This window comes from Candoia aspera, chromosome 1, assembly GCF_035149785.1.
Source record: "Candoia aspera isolate rCanAsp1 chromosome 1, rCanAsp1.hap2, whole genome shotgun sequence".
NCBI classification, from domain to species: Eukaryota; Metazoa; Chordata; class Lepidosauria; order Squamata; family Boidae; genus Candoia; species Candoia aspera.
This window is the reverse complement of record NC_086153.1, coordinates 341,882,416-341,905,113: the sequence shown is the minus strand read 5'-3', so window position 1 is coordinate 341,905,113 and position 22,698 is coordinate 341,882,416. Positions and strand designations below refer to the sequence as shown.

General features: G+C 50.7%; 1 protein-coding gene across 2 annotated transcripts; it reads left to right on the top strand.

Moving 5' to 3' along the window:
• Positions 1-1,922: 1,922 nt before the first annotated feature.
• Positions 1,923-22,674, top strand: HNRNPM (heterogeneous nuclear ribonucleoprotein M). 2 transcript variants are annotated; one of them, XM_063290990.1, is made up of 15 exons: positions 1,923-2,112; positions 3,248-3,420; positions 6,760-7,632; positions 7,721-7,814; positions 8,578-8,778; positions 11,896-12,049; positions 13,244-13,293; positions 13,378-13,438; positions 15,476-15,577; positions 15,992-16,036; positions 16,532-16,606; positions 17,865-17,963; positions 19,492-20,246; positions 20,558-20,609; positions 21,986-22,674. In XM_063290990.1, exons 4-15 carry the CDS (start codon positions 7,737-7,739, stop codon positions 22,147-22,149), a joined length of 1,836 nt encoding a protein of 611 aa, XP_063147060.1. In that variant the 5' UTR covers positions 1,923-2,112; positions 3,248-3,420; positions 6,760-7,632; positions 7,721-7,736; the 3' UTR covers positions 22,150-22,674. The 2 variants fall into 2 exon arrangements, with proteins under 2 accessions (XP_063147060.1, XP_063147061.1); XM_063290991.1 differs by lacking the exon at positions 6,760-7,632.
• Positions 22,675-22,698: the final 24 nt, after the last annotated feature.

The window sequence follows — 22,698 nt, the reverse complement described above, 5'->3', positions numbered from 1 at the left end:
CAAGTGGACGATTTGCTGGGTTTGTTTCTAGGCCTTTTCTTGTTCAATATACTTATAAATGACTTGAAGGGGGAATTAGAAAAGATTTTTATCAGATAACAGAACAGCAAACACCTTAGAAGAGGTTCTTTACAAACGAACAGAATGGGCAAAACCCAGCACGAATTTCAACATGGACAAATGCACGTGGGCAGGAAAAATGAAAGCATTTGTATAGGTTGGCAGGGGAACCATATCAGGCAGCAAGACATGCCAGAAGGATCTGGGTGGATTGCAAGCTGAACACAAGCTCAGAGAGTGGTGCAGCTGCCCAAAAATGCAAACACTATCTTAGCCGGCATCAACAGAAGTACAGGAAGTCCTCGTTTAGCAATTGTTCAGTTACAACAGCGATGAAAAAGTATCTTTGTGACCAATCCTTGTATTTATGACCTTTGCAGGTCTGTAAAGCTGAGGAAAGCTGAAGTCAGATCATAAGCACAATTGTGGTTTTGCTTAGTGACTGTTTCACTTAATGACTGAGTTGCCAGTCGCTATGGTGGTTACTAAAGGAGGACGACCGGCAGAGTAAACTGGGTTTCTCCAGTTCAAAATCCATCACGTTGCATAGGTCAGATGGCACCTAGAATATGGTGCCTAGTTCTGGGTGCCGCATTTTAGGAAGCACGTTTAACGCGCTGGAGCCCGTCCAGGGGAGATCAACCGAAATGGGAAGGGGCCTGGAAGGAAAAACTGAGGAGCAGCTGGTGTTGGCTATCTCTAGCCTAAAGAGGTGACTGCAGGGCAATGCGAGGGGTGCCTTTGAGTCTTTCAAGGGGGCCGTGTAGGAGGAAGGGCAGAACTGTCCAGGTGGAATAAGCAACGATGGGTTTAACTGATAAGGAAATCGATTGCAGAGAGGTCCAGAAGCGTCTCCTAATGGTAAGTGCTGTTCGAGGTTGGAACCAGCTTCCCCTGGACGTGGGGAACTACCCGTCACTGGGGGTGTTTAAAGCAGGGCCGAAAGTCGCCTACTGGGGATGCTGCAGTGGGGGGTTCCTGCAACGGGCAGGGGCTGGGCTAGATGGTCTCTAAGAGCACTTCCAGCCCCTTCCACGAAGCTACGAGCAGGAGGAACGTCCCAACAGCCAGAACTGTTCAGGAATGGGCCAGACTGGGCCCGCCCCGCCGGAGGCGCCTCAGCGAGGCGGAGGTTCGGGACGGGCAGAGACCCAGGCGGCCCCGATCCCTCCCCTCAGCTCCGAGGCGTTCAGAAGCGAGCGCCTGCGCGGAAAGTACATCCCGGCCCCAAGGCAGCTCCCGCCTTCTCCGGAACGGGGGCTCCGTGTGTACGTGCAAGCCAATCAAAGCACAGCATTTCCAAGAGCCTTTGTTTTATTTTTTGCAATTACATCCGGAAGCCGCGTGGCCTCCGCCGAAACACCATAGAGGTGGGGTGGGACAGGCCCCTGCTTGCGCCAATGCGGGGCTAGAGCGGACCCTCAGGCTCGACTGGCTACGGAGAGTGAGGGATAGAGCGTTACAAACAATCGGCCTATGCTTCCGCGCTGGGCGGAAGTAGCCCTTCCGAGGAAAGTTCAAACTCCTACCGCCGTGTACATGAAATCGGCCGTTCGGGCCTTTGGGCTACCCTTCCAAAATAGTCAGCTTGACGGGGCTTCGGGGGTTGCACTCCAATCCTCTAGGGGGACGGTAGTCGGGGTGCTAGCTCTCAATCAGGCTTCACCGGTCGCGCCAACTTCCGGTGGCGTGCCGCTCTCACTCCCGCAACTACGGCAACGCTGACGTAATGGGCGCTGGTAGAGGCGGGGGGAAGAAAGTGCGGCAGGTGGGGGCGGGGCTCCGGGACGCCTTTCTCCCTCATTGGTCGCCGGAGAGCCGATAAAAAGGGGGCGGGCTCAGGGGCGCTTCCGCATGCGCAGGAGCTGCCGCGAGCTCGCCTGAGGAGGAAATGGCGGCGGTTGCGTCGGGCTCAGCCTCCGCGGCGGGTTTGGAGAGCGGCCCCAAAATGGCGGAGACAGGAGTCGTCCCCGGAGGGGCCGGAGGCGGCCTGGCCGCGGGGGGGCCGGCGAACGGGGCGGGCAACGGCATCGCCGACGGAGCCCCAAAGAGGTGCGCGCGCACGCCCCGGGCGGGCGGGCCTCGATCGCCGTCTCAGGGCGCGCGCGCGGCGCGGCGTGGCGAGAGGACGCGGGAGCGCGCGCCGCAGCCGCCTTTCCCGGCCGGTGGCTTCCCCGCGTGCACGGAGGACGATGGGAGCTGTAGTCCCGGCGCTGCGGGTCGGGGCGGGCCGTTTCTCGCCGGCGCGACTTGGCGCGTCCCGCCGCGCTTTTCAGGTTTTCCGCGGGACGGAGGGCCGCAGCGGCGCCCCTCGAGGGAAGGACGGGAAAGGGCCGGTCAGTCGTGCCAGGGAGTCCGTCCGTGCTTCCAGGGAGGCTCCCCGTCCTTCAGTCGCGTTGTTAGTGAGGCAGGTGGGCGGGTAGTGGTTGGACGCCCGCCCGCCCGCCGTTCGCCAAGCGGCCGTTGCTCCTGTTGGCCAATCGCTCGTGTGCTTTTTTCTGCCCCCTCCAGGTGCCTTATTTGTTTAGCAAAACGTCAGCATTGCCTACCCCTCCAGCTCTAGGCGGCTTACCGCTCGGGATAAAGCGTGGGGAAGACCGCAGAATCCATCACAAGACCCAGAACTGTTAAAAAGCATGAAGAAAGCGGTAGCTGCGGTCACAGTCCGCCTTTTCTCTTAAGGAGGATTGTTTTTTGCTGTTTCCCCAAACAGTAGTAGGGCTGTGTGTGTTTATTTCCCGGCTGTTACGGAAGAAGGCTTGGATAGATAAGATGGAGATAGGATTGGATTTTGCATGTGGATATCAGAATATGCATTAGGCAATTTCTTCTTAAATTGGAGATCATCCTTGTACCCGACCTGGAACATGGGTGGCTGCAGTCTTGCCATGAAGCATGACTGAGTTTGAAAACTGAGAAGGGCTAGAGATGCCCCTGCTGAGCTAATGAGTGTCTTGTAACCTGATTTGCTGGTTTACCCTTTGCATGCAATTGCTGTGATTTTGAGTGAGGTGAACCAGGCGATTGTGTCTTGTTTAGAAACCTGGGTTTAGCGTTAAATGCAGAGACAGCGTCTGGTGGTGACCCCTGAAAGGTCCTCTGCGTCTGTCGCATGGCTTCTCCTGTCTGTGTTCTAGGCTTTCAGAGTTTGGGGCCTGACTTGGTCATCTTTCTTCCTGTGTTGCAGTGAAGGTGAATGGCCCAACCAGAATGAGAAAAGGAAAGAAAAAAATGCTAAGCGGGGAGGAGGAAGTCGCTTTGAGCCGTACGCCAGCCCTTCGAAGAGATATCGAGCCTTCATTACCAACATCCCCTTTGATGTGAAGTGGCAGTACCTGAAGGACCTGGTCAAAGAGAAAGGTACACAGCTTGGGCATCTTGACGGACATCTGCTGTCCTTCCTCGTGACCTCTTTCTTTATCCAGAAGACGTGAATGGGTCTGGAATGGTTTGGGTAGCCATAGCAATCTTGAGCAAAGAAGGTTTTCTGAGGGCAGGCGCTTCTGGCATTGCATGCTAGCGGCTGTGCCCTCGCAGGATACATCCTTTGTGTGCAGGTGTTTGGCACAAAAGCGCCTTTAGACTCTTGGGAGTGGTGAGACTTTTATCGTCAGAGACTTGGATTGAGGCTTTTTGCTTTTTAAATCAGAAGCCCTCTTAAAGCCTTTCTGGATCAATTATCCAATTTCCATTGAGGAGGAGAGCAGTAGTCTTCCTCGCTGATGAAATCTTGCTTTGTCGTTGAATATCTAAGATTGTTTTAAGAGTGAGCTCGAAGGAAGATGGGTTAATTTAGCCACACCTCATAAATTTGCAAAGGGGATGCCTGCAGTGGCTTAGTTTTGATCGGTCAAAGCACTGCTGAGCCTGCTAAAGGTCTTGGCAGGCAGGCATTAGAAAATTCTGGAGGGGGGTGAGCACACAATGTTTTAAATACATCTTCTTTTTTATATTCATCTCAAAATAGTCAATGGAAGCAAAGCTAAATCAAAATCCGCATGAATTGACTTGATGCTGGAATAATTTGCGGCAGTCACTTTGTGGGAAATGAGTGCAATTGCAATCATGGTGAGCCTCTCTTAAAACACTTAAACTGGACAAGACATTTGGATTGTGCTTTGAAGCTTAGGGTCCAATGTGTACCTGTGGCTTAAAGTGGAGAAAGATGGCTAACAGGCTTGTGAGCCTAAGGCAAGTAAATGGAACGCATGGCCCCGTTAAGGGTGTGTGGGCCATTCGTAATTGTTTAAACCCTCCCTGGGGGATGTTGGTAGCACCAGAAAGCTCAGCAGCACTCATCAGAAATTGGAGTTCCAGTTCTCCTTCTAGCTACGGCTTTGTTTACATTAAATTATGAACGGAATGTTGCTTTGGGGCGTGCCAGTTCTTGACCTATGCTGCGTGCGAAATATTGGTGAATAGGAGTACCTTTGTGCATAGAGGTGTCACCACTTCAAGCACTACGTTGAACTTGGGCCATGTGTTTTCTGGCCTTTTTATTCCAGTTCAGAATCCATCACGTTGGATGCAAAATCCCAACGAGAGGGTTGTTTCCTCTGTTCTTCTGCTCCAGAGGTTTTCCCCTGCAGATGCTCCTAGGAGGAAAATGGAGAAATGGCGTCATTCTCTGCAGGGAGCTTGGTGATTCTTACGTACCGAGGGGGCTGTTCTTGGAGTTTGTGACTACAGCTCAGGCTGGTGTAACTGGCATCTCTGAGAGCTGCTTTTCCAGCCTTCTTTCCCAGATGATTCTGGGAACAGTCTGAAATGAATTTCATTTGACGGCAGTCACAATACTTCCAAGATCCCACATCGTGGCTCTAAACGTGGGTAGAATTCTGGGTTTTATCTACAAGCACCACAGGGCCGTGGATTCAGGTTTGGAGCAGCAGATCAATGATGAAGGTTACAGACTGCTCTTCCATTGCTCAAGAATTGTGGGATGTTTAAAGCCCGCAGTAATAGTCCTGCTGCAAATGTGCCTGTAAGTATATGGTCTAGGAGACTTCAGTGTTGTGGTCTGTTCAGATCCCTCACGGGTGTGTCTGGATGCCTGCCTTGAAATGTTTAATCGTGGCCTCTCCCCTCGGTGAAGTCATTTTAGTCTGATCATTTGTTGGTGAAACTTCAAAGTTACAGGTGTGTAGCATCTTCGTCTTTTTTCCTTCAAACTTTACGCCAGTGTGCTTGATAGTTTTCCAGCCCGTATATATCAGTTAAGGTGATATTCCTGGCTGAAAGCATTTCACATGTTGGTGCTGATCATTCATGCAAACCACAACAATCTTTACCGGATGAAAGGCCGGACAGACCAGAACATCTGTCTGAACCGCCCACATAACATAGTTCCAATCGTTTCTTACACAATTTAAGGTTCAGCATTTCTTAGGGCAGGGTGTAGTTTGCTGCTTTAAGCTTTATTATGGTCCAGACTGGATGGGTGTTTCAGACAGTAGCCAGCTTTGCAGAGCTGGTTAGTCAACCTCCACCCAAAAAGCCCAGACAGTGTATATTTTACTCTTATATCTTCTCGCTTTTCCCATTTTAAAATTCATTTGTAGTTTGAGTTCATTGTGTTTGTAAGTCAAAGAAAAATACTTGCTAGAATGGAGAAGCATGTGAGTGTGGAGCAGTAGCTGGAGTAGAATTCCAGATGTAAAATCCTTTCTTTGCCCACCCTGTCTCTTATGGTTATGCGGTGGCATAACACTACCATCCTCTCTTCCTCTCTCCCCCTCCTGCTCAAAGATACGAAGGCGCTGAACAAGGAGACTTATGACCGGTCCTTGTAGTTGCAGCTGTTGCAGCATCCCCACGGTCACAGGATCACGATTTGGGTGCTTGGCGACCGTCTTGCAGTTATGACGGTCATAGCATCCTGCTGCTCCCCCCTCTTGGGGGAGATGGGTGGTAATTAAATCTGAATAATAAATAAATAAATAAGCATTTGCGACCTTCGCTGCCGGCTTCCGACAAGCAGAGCCAATGGGAAAGCCGGCAGGAGGTCACAGATGGCGATCCCGTGACTTCAGGTCTAATGACTGCGTGGGATTCGCTTAACGACTGCAAGTGGAACTTCTGCAGCTGTCGGCACAGTCACATTGTTGCGCTTTACAACAGCGTCACCTAGCGACAGAGTTGCTGGTCCCAGTTACTGTTGTCGTGCTAGGACTACCTGCCTGTAAATGTATTTGAAAATACAGGCTCTTGAAGTCCTGTAGCTTAGAAAGGGGGAATGAGGCATAGAACAAGCCTTAAATGTGTTGTGATGGTTTGGGCACAGGAAGTAGCAAGGTTGGCTGCTCTTACACTGTGGAACCCAGTTCTGCTTGAGACATCTTCCTTGAGGCAGGAGAGACCCTGAGTTCAGGTCCTGCCATTTAATCGGACTGGCAGCTCTCCGTCTACTTCACTGTCAACTGAGAGAATTGCGAGACTCCTCCCTGCGGGGGTTCTGCACTTTGTTTTCCACCCATGAGGTGGCGACGACTTGCAGATAGGAAAACGTCAACAGCTCTGGCTCCACAGATATGCTGCACACCTGTAATGCCAAGTTGCGGTGGCTTAGCCAACGGAGTGTTCCTGGGCTTTCTAATAAGGCAGAGGCTCCAAATAAGGTTGCTGATGACTGTTCTAAATTCCCCTTGTTTTCTTGGCTTTTTCCCTTGGTCTATGTACCGTCTGGAATCTCATTTGTAGTTGGTGAGGTAACATACGTGGAGCTCTTAATGGACGCTGAAGGAAAGTCAAGGGTAAGTTTTTGAGAGCATTTCTTCCGTGGATTTTTACTACATGACAAATATATGTTATGGTGGTGTGTAACCCAATGAGTTTGGGCAAGACAGCGTGTATGTGGTAGAGTGGTTCTCTCGTTGGCAGTGCCCCAGAGCTGCTTGGGGGGGGGAGGGAGGTGGAAAGGGGCTTGCTAGGCCCAGCAGCGCCCCTGCCGCTGCCGCTGCGCTCCTTGGTGTTTGGCTGTACGATTTAAGCATGGATCCTCGTGCACCTTCATTGGCATATCAATGTCCCAAACTTAGCTTAAATGTTTTCGTGTGGTTCTTGTTGCCGACCTTCGTAAGCTCGGTGTGGAAGCAAGGTTGTATAAACGTCAGAACTTCATGGTAGTCTGTGTCTAAATGTAAGAACGAAAGTAGCTGTTTGTGGGCCTCTGTGCTTCTCAGCTCAGCGGGAGGATCTTTCAGCACCTTCCCGGAAGGCCGATTTTGGAGGAGAGTGGGTAGGCGTTGGCTGGCCTAGAGGCAAGTAGGAGTTAGAAGAGGAGAGAGAGGTCTCTGAGAGAAATTGGCGTCTGTTCTGCCGATCACGACTTCTGCGTCACCCCTGGCCATGTAGGCTTAGCTTCTGGAACTCAGGCGAACAGCAGTTGTACTGTTGTTTAAACGGCAGCCTGGACCTTGCAGTTGTAACCCCAAACGAGCCTCTTTTTAAAATATCTTAACACCATTCTGCATTTAGCTCTTGACTGACTTCTACTTTTCTGTTCCCTTTCCCCCGCCCCGTGTTTTGCTCCCGCCTACCTGACTCTCAACCTCCACGCTGTCAGGGCTGCGCGTAAGTAGCTGCCCCCTCCTTCCCCGAATATGGCTGGAATTGGGCCGAGCTGCCTGGGAGACTCACGGGCCTTGCGTTTTGCCCACAGCGTGGTTGAATTCAAGATGGAAGAGAGCATGAAGAAAGCCGTGGAGGTGCTCAACAAGCACAGCCTCAGTGGGAGGCCCCTGAAGGTGAAGGAGGTAAGCCCCTGAGCCTGGCCACACTAACCGGGCAGCCAGAGAGCGGTGGCACTCAGCATTGCCCTATCTTTCTCCCCCTCCCCCAGTGAGATAGCAGCATGTCATAAAAACGATTGCTTGGAGTATTTCCCTTTCCTGCACAGGGCAGAATGTCTTACTTCTGCGTTCAGCCACATCACATCCTTTTTGCTCTTTTCTTGGCATCCTGTGACATTGGGGGAAGGGGGTTTGCAGTTACAATCTCTTATGAGGGGGAAAAAGCCATTTCCCTTTTCCTTCCTTTTATACCCACTGGAAGCTGGGGAGAGAAGAATGTCTGCTTTCCACCTTTGGGATGAAAGAAGAATCTCCTGATTCAGTTTCCTGTCCTTGGTGGTAGGAAACCAAGCCCCATTTGGGATAATTTAATGGAGAGCCACTTGTGCTACACTTGTCATAGCATCTGTTGTACAAAAAGTGTCCCCACTCAGAATCTTAATCACCTTTGGCTACAGCAAAAGCGTTGGTTGATACAGCCAGCCAAAACTTTACTTGATAAAATGATTAGATTATAAAATGTTATAAACTTTTTTCAGCCTGTTTAAGAAAGCTGCTACTTGCGTGTGTGTGGTGGGGGGTTGGGTGAGCTCTGAATCAGACCTGCACAGGCTAAAGAATTGGGATGGGTGGCCGAGTTCCGCAAGGGCTTCCTGTACGACCCCCAGAGCTCATCTCTGCCCTGCAGAAGAACAGGTACCTTAACGTGGTTTCCTTCCTCTTCTAGGATCCTGATGGCGAGCATGTCCGAAGAGCTGTACAGAAGGCCATGGCAGCCTCTGGGAGCGGGATGGGCATTAGCCCTGGCCCTGGCGGCCCCGGGATGATTAACATCCCACCCAGCATTCTCAATAACCCCAATATCCCTAATGAGATCATTCATGCCCTGCAGGCTGGCAGGCTGGGCAGTACCGTCTTTGTGGCCAATGTAAGTTGCCTCTGGCCTCTCTTTGCAATTTGTGTTCCGAATTTGGTCCTTGGGGCTGAAAAGAGGGTCATTTTATTTCTTGGTCTCTGGCAGAAATGAAAGCCTGGTGCAAACAATTCTGCCTCTTGCTTATCGAATGGCAAAATATTGTGGGTTTTATACATTGTACTGAGCTGTTGTTTACTTCAGTCATGGTTGTAAGATATAAACCATGGTTTACAAGCAGCTATCTGGGAGGCTTCTGTGCCTGTGGATGCCAAGGAATTGAAGAGAGTCCTCTGCAGTCTTACTGTTCACTTGTGGACTGGCCTCCTGCGCCCCCCTCCCCCCCGGCTAATGGAAGTGGCCAGGGAGGGAACTGTGAATTGGATTTGAGTGGTAGTCAATGCGTCTTTGAGAGAAGGGAAGTTACTAGAAGTCCTCGGGAGGCATTGGTTCATCCAGTCCTCGAGGGGCCAGGTAACAAGTTAGACGACTCCTGTCCTATCTCTTTAGTACCTGGATCCCTGGCAGCCTGGGTTCAGACCGAGCATGGGATGGAAACCAGATTGGTTACTCTGATAGGTGACCTTTGGGGCTTGAATGAAGGCGGCGCAATCATCCTTGCCACCCTCGATCTTTCGGTGGCTTTTGATATGGTGGGCCACAGTCTCTTTCTGGAGCACCTGTGAGGGTTGGAGAGACGGTGTTGTGAAAGCACCGCTCCCCAAGCAGATGGATCCAGAAGGTCATTGTGGGAGGGGGTAGTGGTCAGACCTCTGGGTGTTTTGTTAGGGAGTCACTCTTGGTTCAGTCCTCTCCCCCATCCCATTTGACATCTCTGCGAAACCATTGGGAGAGTCACCTGCCTGTATTTATTTATTTAAATTCATACGGCTGCCCACCTCAACAGAGTGACTGTAGGTGGCTGACAATAATTAACACCAAATCAGACACACAGCTGGCAACCAATATGAACAACAAACATCCCTCAGTACAACACCCTCATAGGCTCTAACTGCCATCCTGGCCCCCATGACTGGGGACACATATGCCAGGACGGTATCCCCTTGGTGGGGTTGAACTTCCCCTGGAAAGGCCAGGTTTGCAAACCTCAAAGAGCAGGTGGAGACCATGGCCAGGAGGGCTTTTGCACAGCTTTGGCTAGTTTGCCAGGTGCAGCCTTACCTGGAAAAAGATGCACTGAGGACAGTCACTCACCCCCTTGTCATCTCTGTTAGATTTCCATAACTTGCTCTACGTCAGGCTGGCCTTGAAGACTGTCCTGGAACTTCAGCTGGTCCAGAATGTAGTGGGGCAGGTGCTCAGTGGCTGGTCCCAGTACTTCTGGGTTGCGCCTTTGCTGCGGGAGCCGCACTGGTTACCACCAGGGTTCCGAGTGTGATTCAAGGTGCTGGGCACTACCTGTCAAGCCTTATGTGGCACAGGACTTGGACACCTCAGAGGCCACCTTTCCCCAATGCAGGTAGTCCTCGACTTACGACTGTTCGTTTAGCGACCGTTCAAAGTTACAATGGTGCTGAAAAAGTTGTCTTATGACTGGTCTTTGCACTTATGATCGTCACGGTCTTCCTGTGGTCACCTGATCAAAATTCAGGTGCTTGGCAACTGGCATGTATTTATGACAGTTGTAGCATTTTGTGATTGACATTTGTGACCTTCCCAGCCAGCTTCCAACAAGCAAAATCAATGGGAAACCACGTGATTTCCTTAATGACCACAGGATTCGCTTAACGACCACAGCAAAAAGTATCGTAAAATCAGGTGCAGTCATGTGATGCCTCGCTTAATGATCACACTGCTTAACAATGAATTTTCTGGTCCCTATTGTGGTCGTAAGTCGAGGACTACCTGTAGTTTCCACCCAGACAATTAGGGAGGCCTGCTGAGGGTCCCCTCCTACTTAGGAGGTGCAGCGGGAGGGGCCTCATGTTGGCTGTTCTCAGTGGCAGCCCCCTTCCTCTGGAACAGCTTGTCCCCTGCAGCATGGATATCCCCCAGCCTCTTGGCCTTGCGAAAGCAGGTGAAAACATGCCTGTTTCAGAGGGCCTTCGGGAATGAATATTTTGTGGTGCTCCTTCTTAATTTTATAATTTTTAGTTCTGTAATTATAATTGAATTTTGAATATCTCTTACATCACACTAAGTCAAATTTTTCAAATTTTACATCATACAAAGTCAAAAATGAGCAAACTATGTTACAGCTTATCATGATTGTGAATCCTATAATAGTTTGCTAATGTGGATTACCTCTTTGAGCTGAACAAACGTGGCTGCCACAGCCACGGGCACCCTCAGAGGACATCTGTAGGGATCAGGGCTCTTCTGAATTGATGGCTAAAGCATTAGCACAAAGCAGCAGCAGCAGTAGCAGCCTTTCTTTTCTTGTTCAAAATCCTGTTTTAAAGAGCCCCCGTCACAGATCAGCAGCAGACATCTCTTGGTAACAGCAGGCGTAGTGGTGTTCCTAAGGTCTGACTTGGGGTGGCTGTCATTTTTTAAAGGACAAAAGCGAAAGGCAGCAGAAAGAGCGCTCGCAAAGCCGCCCCACGGGTTGCCGTGCAGGCTTTGTCCCCGTCCTTGTCTTCATAGGAGGAGGCTCTGGGAGCTGATTCCCAGCGGGCAGGTCCAGGGGCCCATGGAGACAGAAGCAGGGTTAACTTGGACAGTTTTGTTCTAAGTACGGTGAACGCTAGATGTGTGTTCCTTACTGTGAGAAATTGGGAAGGGGCCTTTTCCATTGGGAGGTCGAGACTGTTAACGGCTCATCTCGTAAACGACAGCTTAGCCCAGATGGTAAGAAATTGGTGAAGAAGCATTCCAGACCCCTCAGAGAGACTGCACCTTAATTACCTCACTCCAAATGAGGGAGGGACATTCCTATTTTATTTATTTATTTGTCAAATTTTATTACTGCCCATCTCCCCCCCCCCCCAAACAGGGATTTCCAAGATACCCGATTTCTGCCAGAGTAGCATCAATAATAACCCACTGGCTTGCCAGTTCTGGGGCTTGACGCAGGCCGTTCAGCCCAGACAGGTCCACCAAAATGTGATCCTCATTGAGCTTTTGTGATAAATGTTGCTCCGTGGTGCTCTTCACTGTCTCTTCCTTCAGCTGGATTACAAGGTTGGCTGGAAGAAGCTGAAGGAGGTGTTTGGCATGGCTGGCGTCGTCGTCCGTGCAGACATTCTGGAAGACAAGGATGGGAAGAGTCGTGGGATCGGCACCGTCACATTCGAGCAAGCCATCGAAGCTGTCCAGGCTATCTGTATCCCTTTTTTGGACCGCTCTAGAAGAATGATCTGGGACTGGGTTCTGGTAGTCGGAGTACAGCTGTTCTGGTGGGTCATCTGCTGAAGGAGGTGGAGGCTTACACTTGGATTTAGCTTTCCTCTAAGGCAGCCATCTGGGTGTCCTTTCCTTGTCATTCACTCCCCCGAATCCGCACCAAGCGTAGCCTTTGGGGGCTGTGCTGGCTGGAAATTCTGGGAGTTGATGTTCCTTACACGGGGGAGTTAAAAGCTTTCCAACAGTCCTTTTGTTCTTCTGAGGCTGGGTAGTGGCTTGTTCAAAACCATCCAGTGTGCTTCTGCCCAAGATTGGGATCTAATTCCCATGTTCCACCTCCCAGTTTGCATTAGCTTAGGCCCTCCTGGAAGAAGCCGCCTTCCTCCTTCACCCAGGTTTGGCTTCTGAACAGCCTTTGCGTATCTGCCCAGTGCAGTTGACACAATTCAGCATGCAAGCGCTGGCTTGGCATGGCTGCATGTTTTGGGGCAGCTGAGCAACTAATTTTGCAAAAGCAGTTTTTCCCCTACCCTAGGCGATAGGCTGAACCGACGCCCCCACGAGATCAGCTGCAATGATAAAATGTTTATTTTGTGCCTCAGTTTCTTTCTTGGGGAATGGATCCTGCTCTCCAAAATCACTTGTGAGAGTCAAGCTGTAGAAACAGCAGTTGAGGGGTGAATTGCAATGGTGGATCCCCTGACTCTGCTTGGTCCTATATATCCTGCAACAATTTCCTGAGGCAGAAATCTAGCAGGGGGGGGGGGAAGCTGAGATCACAATCTTTTCTACTGATAAATCTGTTTTTGTGCTCCCCTCAGTGTGCCCCACCTTTTGCCAGATCCAGTAAAATCTCCCCTCTTTTATTTTGGAAAGTGACTTACTGTTCAAACTGTCCAGCGCCCTGGCAGCCCTCAAAAGGAGCAGTGGTTTTGCCTTCCCCCTCTCACTCCCCAAAGAGTGTGGTGGTCAAAGGCCAGAGGATAGGAAGTGCCTGGAAAGGGGAATGGGGAGTGAGTTGATGAAAACTAGAAGCAGAAGGTTCTAGCAAGGGTTGCCCAGAAAGGGAAGATGATCCTGAGCAGAGGAGGAAAGACACAAGGGGCTTGTGCTGCATCTCTTGGGGTCTCCGTTGGGCCAACGTATGACCGGAACACCTTGACCGAACTACTAGCTATGTTCAACGGGCAGCTGCTCTTCGACAGGCCGATGCACGTCAAGATGGTGAGTAAGGGGTGGTTGCCAACATGCATCCCCTCCTGGTCTCTTCCCTGCCCACCCCCATTAAGCTTCTCTATCGCGTTTCAGGATGAACGAGCGTTGCCGAAAGGGGATTTCTTCCCTCCGGAGAGGCCCCAGCAGCTTCCTCGTAAGTCCTCTTACAGCTCACTGGGGAAGTGGCACGTGGTTGTTCTGGAAAGAAATTGCTTCCATAGCTGCTCCTTTCTTCCTGGGCGGAAGACAGTTTGCAAAATCTATTAGACTGATACCCCACTTTTAATTCAGGGGCTGAGGCAGGATCCGTTTAAAGCACGTGGGCATTCTGGAATTCGAGAAGGTATCATGTCTGTGTGGGACCCCTTGGGTGTTAGTGCTTTGATGTTTGTGAGCTCTCAATTTGTTTGAAAGTATGGGTAGTCCTTGCTTAATGACCACAATTGGGACCTGAATTTTTGTTGCTAAGCGAAACTGTGATTAAGCGAATCTGACCTGATTTTACGACCTTTTTTGCAGCAGTTGTTAAGTGAATCACTGTAGTCATTAAGCAAACCATGTGGTTGTTAAGTGAATTACACAGTTCCCTGTTGATTTTGCTTGCTGGAAGCTGGCTGGGAAGGTCAAAAATGGCAATCACGTGATTGCAAGATGCTGCAACAGTTGTAAATGCGAACTGGTTGCCAAATGCCCAAGTTGTGATCATGTGACTGTGGGGATGTTGCATCAGTTTTTCAGCACTGTTGTAGGCCTGAACTGTCACTAAACAAATGGTCGTTAAGTGAGGACTACCTGTAAAAGGATCTTGTTAAAATGGAACGAATCTGCTGGAGCAGGCAGAGCCTGGTACGTGCCCAGAGTGTCTATAGGAACATTGGAAGTGGTCTGCACTTCCAGAGAGTGGCTGCAAGACTCTTTTCTGGCCCTGCCTGGGAATAGGGACACGCAACATTGGATGCTGGGATACGGCTTCTTGCTGTCATTCAACAGAAAATAGCACGCATTCAGTGTCTTTTTGTCCTCTTCACAAGAGTATACATGTGGCTTTCAGTGCCTAGTTTCTTCTTTAAAATGTAATGGGGCTAGACTGAGACCAGGGGTGCCTGCAAGAAGGTGGTAAAAATGTTACAACGGCCACAACCGTGCGGTCAAAGCCCCCACCCTTGATGTGCATCATGTGGTTCTGGCCACCATCTTTGACTTTTTTTCGAGCCCCTTCCTAGGGACACCCCTGATCCAGACTCAGTTCATTGTGCAGATAGCATCAAAACAAGCACATGCAGTCGTCCATAATTAGCTTATATCCCAACTATTCCAGTGGGAATTAAATTGTTAGGATAACATAACATGGGAGGTAGCGACGCAGTTGTAAGCAAGCACTTCAGAGAAATAAACAAGGTTGAAAAGCTTTGGATTTGCCTGAATTCAACATTGCAGCTTATGAAGTGTGCACTGTTTAAACACAAGTAAAGTATATATTTTAAAAGGGCAAATGTTGACTATCAGAAACGTGTTGATCTTGATTCTGAATTGTTTCTGTAATGCGTGTATAGTTGGAATTACCATTGTGTAAACTTCAGTAGCTTTAAATGCTATTTGAATATTTAAAAGCATAAAAATGTAAGGAAAAAAAGTTCACATTAAAATAACCTAATGTAATATGTCCATTTTTTTTGTTAAAAACGTTAAATGTGCAGAATCAGAATCCAGCTAATTGGTAATGTTAGAAAATATTCTAGTTCAGAATCTTTCAGAAAATCTACCTCGAACTGTATCTAGCGCGCTTTCTCTGTCCGTGGAAGGTAGTCTGAGATTAAAGAGGCAAAACGCTGAACCTCACTTCCACTACTTTTAGCCATCTGATCCCAGTCTGCTGCTGCTCTGCAAAATATTATTTCTCTTCCTTTTCAGAAGAGTTTTATTTCTTGGAGATGCTAATGAATGTTACTGCGTACAGTGGAAGTTTTTGGGTTAGCGTCGGGGGGTGGGGGGGTTATCTCAAAGCAAGCTGAGTGGGCTTCCCTTGTGCCAGTTGTGACGCAGCAGTCTTTGCTGGCTGAGCGACAGCGCCCAGGCTGGCTCAATGAGGGTCATCCAGAACTAGGGCAGGCTTTTCTCTGTTCTGTTACATACCTGTTTGTTACACAAATGTGAAGAGGCACTGACCCGTGGTTGCACGTTAATTTTGCAGATGGCCTTGGGGGGATCGGCATGGGGCTGGGGCCGGGAGGAATCCCGATAGATGCCAATCACCTGAACAAAGGGCTGGGCATGGGTAACCTCGGCCCCGGAGGTAAGTGGGGACCTCTTTTATTTGCTGCCTGGCTTCTTGACTTCTTTTCTTCCCCCTACCCCCCCCCCCCGATTGTTTGTCACAACAGAGAATTTCTTCCCTTCTGCTCCCCCCTTTTGCCTTCCTGACCAGTTTGAGGGTTTCCCAGGTGCCCAGCTGCCCTTGGGGGTTGGAAAGCCTTTCTCTTGGGAATGGCCAGCTTTCTTCAGGGACAGCCGTGGTCTCTGGGCGATGTTAAAATGAAGTCAGCCAGCTTGAGGCTGCTTGCTTCCCATGGGCAGGCCTGAAGCCAGAAAGAGGGGTCCCTGCTTTTGGTCTCTTCTGCTCTTCCTTGCTGGGGAGGGTGAAAGGATGGCCTAGCCCTGACTGCTCTTATCTTCTAGAATGCGTTCACACACATACCTTCTTTTTCAGGAATGGGCATTGAAGGCTTGGGCTTTGGAATGAATAAAATGGGAGGTGAGTCCCGTGGATGGAGGGGGTCAATGGTGGAGACTCTGGCGTGACCTAAAATCATCCAGTGTCTTCCATGATGCTGATAACTAAATGAGAAGCCCAAGCTCTTTGATTGTGCCCCCGCTCCCAATCTTGGTTAGCCATGAGCATTGAGTGCTCAGGCATCAGCCTTTGGTTTACCATGGGCAGGAATTCCTTGTCAGCATTGCCTGGATCCCAGCATCCTCCTCCTGGCCAGACCGAGAGGAAGAAAGGAAGCCATTCTGTCTACTTAAGAGGCCCTTGAATGACTTTCTGGGCTGGCGTAGAAGGCCAGATGAGTCAGATCAGGTCCACTGCATTATTAGTAAGTGCTGTTGGCCAAGATCTCCAGGCTGTCTAAGAAGTAGGAGATGGGCATATAAATTCTCCCCATTTCACGCTTAGTTGTGTTTGCTGGCTCCTAAAATTGGAGCTGCTGCTTGTGCTCAAGTGTGAATGGTGATACTTTTGTTTCAGGGATGGAGGGCCCCTTCAGTGGAATGGAGAGCTTGGGCCGTTTTCCTTCCGGAATGAATATTGGCAGGATGAGTGGTGAGAACTTGCAGTCTTACGTCTCGCTTGCAGTCTTCCTTTTGCGCACGTGCACGCCCACCCCACTGAGACACATGTAAACATTTCTCTCCACTTCTTGTGCTCCACAGCTCGTTAACAGCTGGGAATGGGCATCTGGAGACATAACGCTGGTCAGGAGTTTATGATGGGGAACATACAAACCCGTCAGTGAGATAATGACCTCCAAGGGGTGGAGGATGAGCGAGTACAGGTAGTCCTCAATTTACAACCGTTTAATGATGGTCCAAAGTTATGACCGCCTTGGAATGGGTGCTTTACAGCCTGTAAAGCACTTCCAAGCATCGCAAAACATTGCCCCCCCCCCCCGCCTTGGTCACATAACTGCATTTCAGGCACCTGGCAGCCAGCTCACAAAACTCCAAAGCCCCAACAGTGGTCATAACTGTATTGATGGGACTTGGAGTGTGCCAGCCCTGCCAGATGTAATAGGATGGGCAGATCTAATCGGAAAAAGTCCCAAGGATACCCAGGTCCTTAGCAGCCAGCACCTGCCTTAAATTGCATCTGGAAGCTGACTGGCAGCCAGGGCAGCTCACAGAGCAGAGGTGTTAGCTCCGCATAACTACTCACACTGTTGAAGGCGCTGGGTGGCCTTCAGGGGCAGCCCTATGTAGCATGCGCAGCAGTAGTCCTAATGCTGTGCAACTTCTGGCTACTGAGGGCAAACAGAAGAGGAACCTGTATTTGTAGGCTTTTAGTTAGAATATTCGTCTGTCTGCGCTTGGAATCAGCCCGATGAGCTAGATAATTCCATCTTAGTGCTTTTCATCCAGCTGTGGCCCTTCTCGTAAAGAATTACTGATTTCTCATAAGCGAGAATGGAACTTACCGATGCAAAGGCATTTCAGCACTTCCTTCGGTATATGGGAACAGCGATGGGTATACCACTCTGGCTGTTCTGCTTGGAGGGTTCCCAGCAGCATCTGGACAGGCCTTTTCTGCAAGCAAGATCAAGACGGGATGAATCTTCGCACCTGATCCAGCAGGGCTCTGTCCTGGGAGGAAACAGCTTCCCAGCGGTTAAATGCTGTGCGTGGAGATTCCACCTCTGAATTGGTTGAGGTGGGGGACAGACCGGTTGAAAGGGCCAAACCTTCACAGTTCCCACGTGCAGCAGTATCTGACGCCCACGCAGAGAGGACGTTGGCTCTGCTGCTGGAGCTTTCTTCGTTTTGCCGTCCTCCCAGAGGACTTAGGTTTGCTTTCTGTCTTCCAGAAATGGACCGTGCGATTGGAGGCGGCTTTGAAAGAGATTTCCCAAGAAACGAAATGGGAATGCCCCGTAGTTTTGGAGACACTCTGGACAGAGGAATAGGTATGTCATCCCGACTCCACGCCCAGCATGCTCCTAGGAGTTTGGTGTGCAGGGAGAGGCTTCTTCAGACGAGGATCGTGGGTGCGGGGAGGGTCTGATCCGAGCATCAGATGCTAGGCGGTCCCCGGGGTTTCCAGGGTGGGTTTCTAGAAAAAGGCAGGTTTCGGGGGGGGGGGTGTTCTAAGAAGGCAGGTTTCTAAGAAAGAGGTGCAGTTCCAGCTGGGCCAGAGATAGCTACGAGAGGGAGGGAGGATGGGAAGGAGGTGTTTCTGCCAAGGCTGTTCCCAGACAACGAAACAAGTACTGCTGGGGTGCCTGACATTTCTTCTCTCTCTTCCCCCCTCCCTGGGTAAGAAAGAACTAGCGTAAGGTGGTAGAAGGTATTAAAACACTAAAAGTGGAGCTTTGGTATCTAAGCTTTACAAAGTTGGGAGAATGAGTTTGTTTATATAAAGAGGTATATTTCACCAAACCCGTGTGCTGTGCTGGGTCTGCATTTGGGAAGAACAAGACAATCCATGCACAGAGCAACTAGTTTTGTGTGGTGCCTGTCTGGATGGAAGCACACCTCTCTGAGGACTTGGAGCACACACACTCAGTGCAAAAGTGTTTCGAAGTGGGGGTGGGAAAAGCCACGGCTGCAGAAGACAAGGGGGAGAGGTGCCCCGACTCAATCCTGTGTGCCCTGTAAGGCTCCTCTGTAAAGAAATAGGGGTCACAAACCCAGAACACCCAAAATGTTCGAGGTTTTGATTTGGCTGAACACTTCAGCCAAACTTTGAGCCAGATTGGGTTTGACTCAAGTTTTTAATAAAACTTATATCCTGTTTTGGGTCATTCCCCCCCCCCCAAATCTTACTCCTCTAAATGTTTGATGGTGAAATTTCCTACACTGAGCTAAGCCGTACTGGGACTTGCTTGAGTTTAGTCTAGCTAGTCTTGTCTTGTAAACCATGGTCAACAGCATTTCCGTAAGGAAGGAAATGTAATCGAGCCGGCTGTGGCTAGATGAACCAGCCAAACCCGTTTGCACCACAGCTTCACGCGAAGTGTCTCCCCCACCCCTTTCTCACCTGAGGTGGAGTGTGTTTATAGGGCACTTCCCTGAGGGCCTTTTCCTGTGTCTGAACGATGCGGTGCCAAAGGCGGCCAGGAACTGTTCAGCATTGTCCCAGAGGACGGGGCGATGGGCTGAGGTTGCAGGAAGGCACTTGACTAAGAGCAGTCCAGGAGCAGAGCCAGAGACTTGGAGAGGTGGAGGCTGCTCTTCCCTGGATAGGGCTAGTGAAGTGGTGTGCAAAACGGCCCCGGCTCACTCGGGCAGAGGCCATGCTTTGCTGGTTGAGGGTTCCCCCAGCTCAGTTTCGGAGAGAACCACCTTCAGTCCCTGCAGACTGGAGCAGGCTGGAGAGACTAACCTGTAAGGAAGGAGGCGGTGTGGGGATTCCAGCCGGATGAGCAGAGCGGGCGGCAGATGGGCCCTTTTCCCGCCAGGACTGAGGACTGCCTGCTTCTCTTTTTTCTCCAGGGGGTGGCGGCGGTGGCACCACGATTCCTGCCATTGACAGGATGGCCCCTGGGCTGGACCGCATGGCCACCAGCATTGACAGGCTCCCCACCGGGATAGGTCATGGGATTGAGCGTGTGGGCTCTGAGATGGACCGCATGGGGCTGGTGCTGGACCGCATGGGCTCTGGAGTGGATAGGATGGGGTCGGGCATCGACCGGATGGCTCCCCTGGGTCTAGATCACTTGGCCTCTAGCATCGACCGGATGGGCCCTGGGATGGATAGGATGGGTGCTGGCCTGGGCTTTGGCCTGGACCGCATGGGCTCGACCATCGACCGGGTGGGCACTGCCATGGACAGGATGGGCACTGGTGTGGACAGGATGGGTTTGGGCTTGGACCGCATGGTCCCGGCAGGGATGGGCCCAGTGATGGATAGGATGCCCGCAGGGCTGGACCGCCTTGGAGCGGCCCCCATGGACAGGATGGGGCTGGACCGCTTGACGGCCCCCAGCATGGACAGGATGGGGCTGGACCGCATGGGCGCAGCTGCGACCAGCATGGACAGGATGGGGCCGGCCTTGAGCCAGGGCATGGGGGCAGGGCTAGACAGGATGGGGCTGGCCATGGGGAGTACCTTCGAGAGAACCATGGACATGGAGCGGGGGAGCTTCGCTGCCGGGAACTTCGCTGGCGCCCTGGGAACTGGAGGACCCGTTGCTGCCCCTGCCGCTGCCGGAGTGGCCAGGAAGGCTTGCCAGATTTTTGTGCGGAATGTGAGTTGAGCTGGGGTGCTGGGGGTGGGGCAGGGGCATCCAAGCCACCCTCTCTCCCTGCTGTGCCCGGGCTGCAAGCAACTAGAATTGCCCTGCCTCTTTGTTACCCCTCCTGGTGCCCGCGTTTTCCTCCATCCCAATCTCAAAAACTGTTAACGTGGTCAGTGGAATGTGAGATTCTCTCCGCTATGGAGGAGCGGGCCACTGACCACAGGGGTGTCCGGCGGGGCTTGCGGCCCACCTGGGATTTGCCTCCCACCTGGTGAAATGACAAGTGGGTGACTTTGCTGCCTTCTCTTTGTGCTCCCCAGCTTCCTTTTGACTTTACATGGAAAATGCTGAAAGACAAGTTCAACGAATGCGGTAAGTCACCTGCTTAGACTTGATTAAAGAGCGAGGGAGTTTTGTTACCTAGTAAGAGGGAAGGAGCTGGGCTTGTTAGCAAAGGGGGATGAGCAAACTGTTCCCTGCACAGATCAGGTGGTTTGGGGTGGTCCGTGTCCAGACTTAAACACGTGCTACAAGTGTTTGGTCCACAGGTGGAATGAAACATCTTTTTTCCCTGATAAGGACCAAAACATGTTCAGGCGGGAGTGGAGTAAATGGGGAACAGACAAGGCTGAGGGGCTTCTTCACTGATAGTGAGTGTGGATATTGATGAAGGTGGGCAGGTTGGTGCACAGGCCATCCAGAGGTGGAGAGTGTCTTGCCCCCCCTTCCGCTGTAAAATCCATTTGGGATTTCTCCAGATTTTGCCTCAAAGGACGCATCTGGAACACTGCAGCTTGTTTTAGGTTCAAAACCAACAATAGGTTGTGCTTTGGGCACACCTCTGCTTGACAGATTCTCTTAGCAGCTGTACTGGAGACCTGGGGCAGCTGCTTTGCCTGAAGCAGCAGAGTTTTGGAGACAAGTTATCCTGGCCTTTGTCTGAAAGTGGTGGCCCACCCAGCTGTGCCTGTCTACCCTGCCTTAGCCACAGTGTGGGCAGGCTTGGGACCAGGGCTGCACTTCATGCTCAGCCAGACATCACAGAGATACAAACTGGATGAGCGTGGTCACTCGTAGGAACGGGCTGAATTTTCTTGTCTTAAAAGGGTTTCTTTCAGGTCTCCCAATGATGCCCCCATAGCCGCCTATAACTGAGTCCCTCCCCCTCCCTGCTGGTCCTCCTCTTCTCTTTCCTTCCACCCTTCCCAGCATCAGAGCCTCCTCCAGAGAGCTGGGTCTTTGTGTCATGGGTCCAAAGTAGGATAATCTGAGCCTGGTCATTGGTGCCTCGAGTGAGAACTCTGGGCTGATTTGTTTGATGATCCAACAGTTTGTTTTCCTGGCTGTCCGTGGTATTCTCAGGAGTCTTCTCCAACACCAGCGTTCAAAGGCATCAGTACTCTCCCTGTCCTGCTTTTTCACAGTCCAACTTTTGCTTCCATAGAGCGTCACGGGGAACACCACAGCTTGCACAGTTTTGATCTTTGTGGGTATAGGTGCATCAAGGCATCTGAGTATCCTTCCCGAGGCCTTCATGGCTGCTCTTGTAAGTGCTAGTCTGTGGTGTATTTCTTGACTGCTTGTTCCTCACTGTTGAGTCCCCAGTGTAGTAGCTGCTTAAGGGGAAAAAGTTGCTGCTGATTTATAATAGCAGCCCTTTAAAGCTTATAACCAAAGAAATGTTTTAAATAAGAGTCAGTGCCAGCAGTACAGCAGGTATCTGTGATGGTTGATGGATTCTCTTGCAGGTCACGTACTGTATGCAGACATCAAAATGGAGAATGGGAAGTCCAAAGGGTGCGGTGTGGTGCGGTTTGAGTCTCCCGAGGTTGCTGAGCGAGCCTGCCGCATGATGAACGGCATCCAGCTCCGTGGCCGAGAAATCGATGTGCGGATTGACCGGAATGCTTAAAGCCTAGCTTGTTAAAATGCTGAAGCTGGGGGCGGGGGGAGTGGGGATTTGTAATTCCTTCTTGTTTTTTTTTTTAATTTGCTTGGATGTAAAGATGGTGAGACAACTTTGCTGCTTTCTGGAGTAATTTTAATTCCCTTTTTAAAACCGAGGGTGGCTCTTTCTATTTTGTCTTTTTTGTTTTTTTGCATTGAAACTTTTTAACATGCACAATTCTGGTTCTTTGTAGTGATGCCACCTTGTTGAATTTAAAGACTTGTTGCACTGTGTCTTGGGTAGTACTTTTTCCAGGAACTGGTGGCTTTCAATTCCTGCCCACTCCTGGCTGGTGAAAGGACCTCACGGAAAAGCTCTTTTGAGGAATCCTAGTGCTGATGATTTGTGTGTCCGTTCTCCTCTGGAAAGTAGCTTGTTTGGAAACTTTTACAGACTGAAGTGTTTGGAAATAGTATGAATAGAACTTGAGTCCGACCAAAACCGTGTCCTGTACGAGATCTGTTGATATTAAAAGCGTTTCCCTGTGACTCGCGTTGGCTTGGCTCTCCAGTC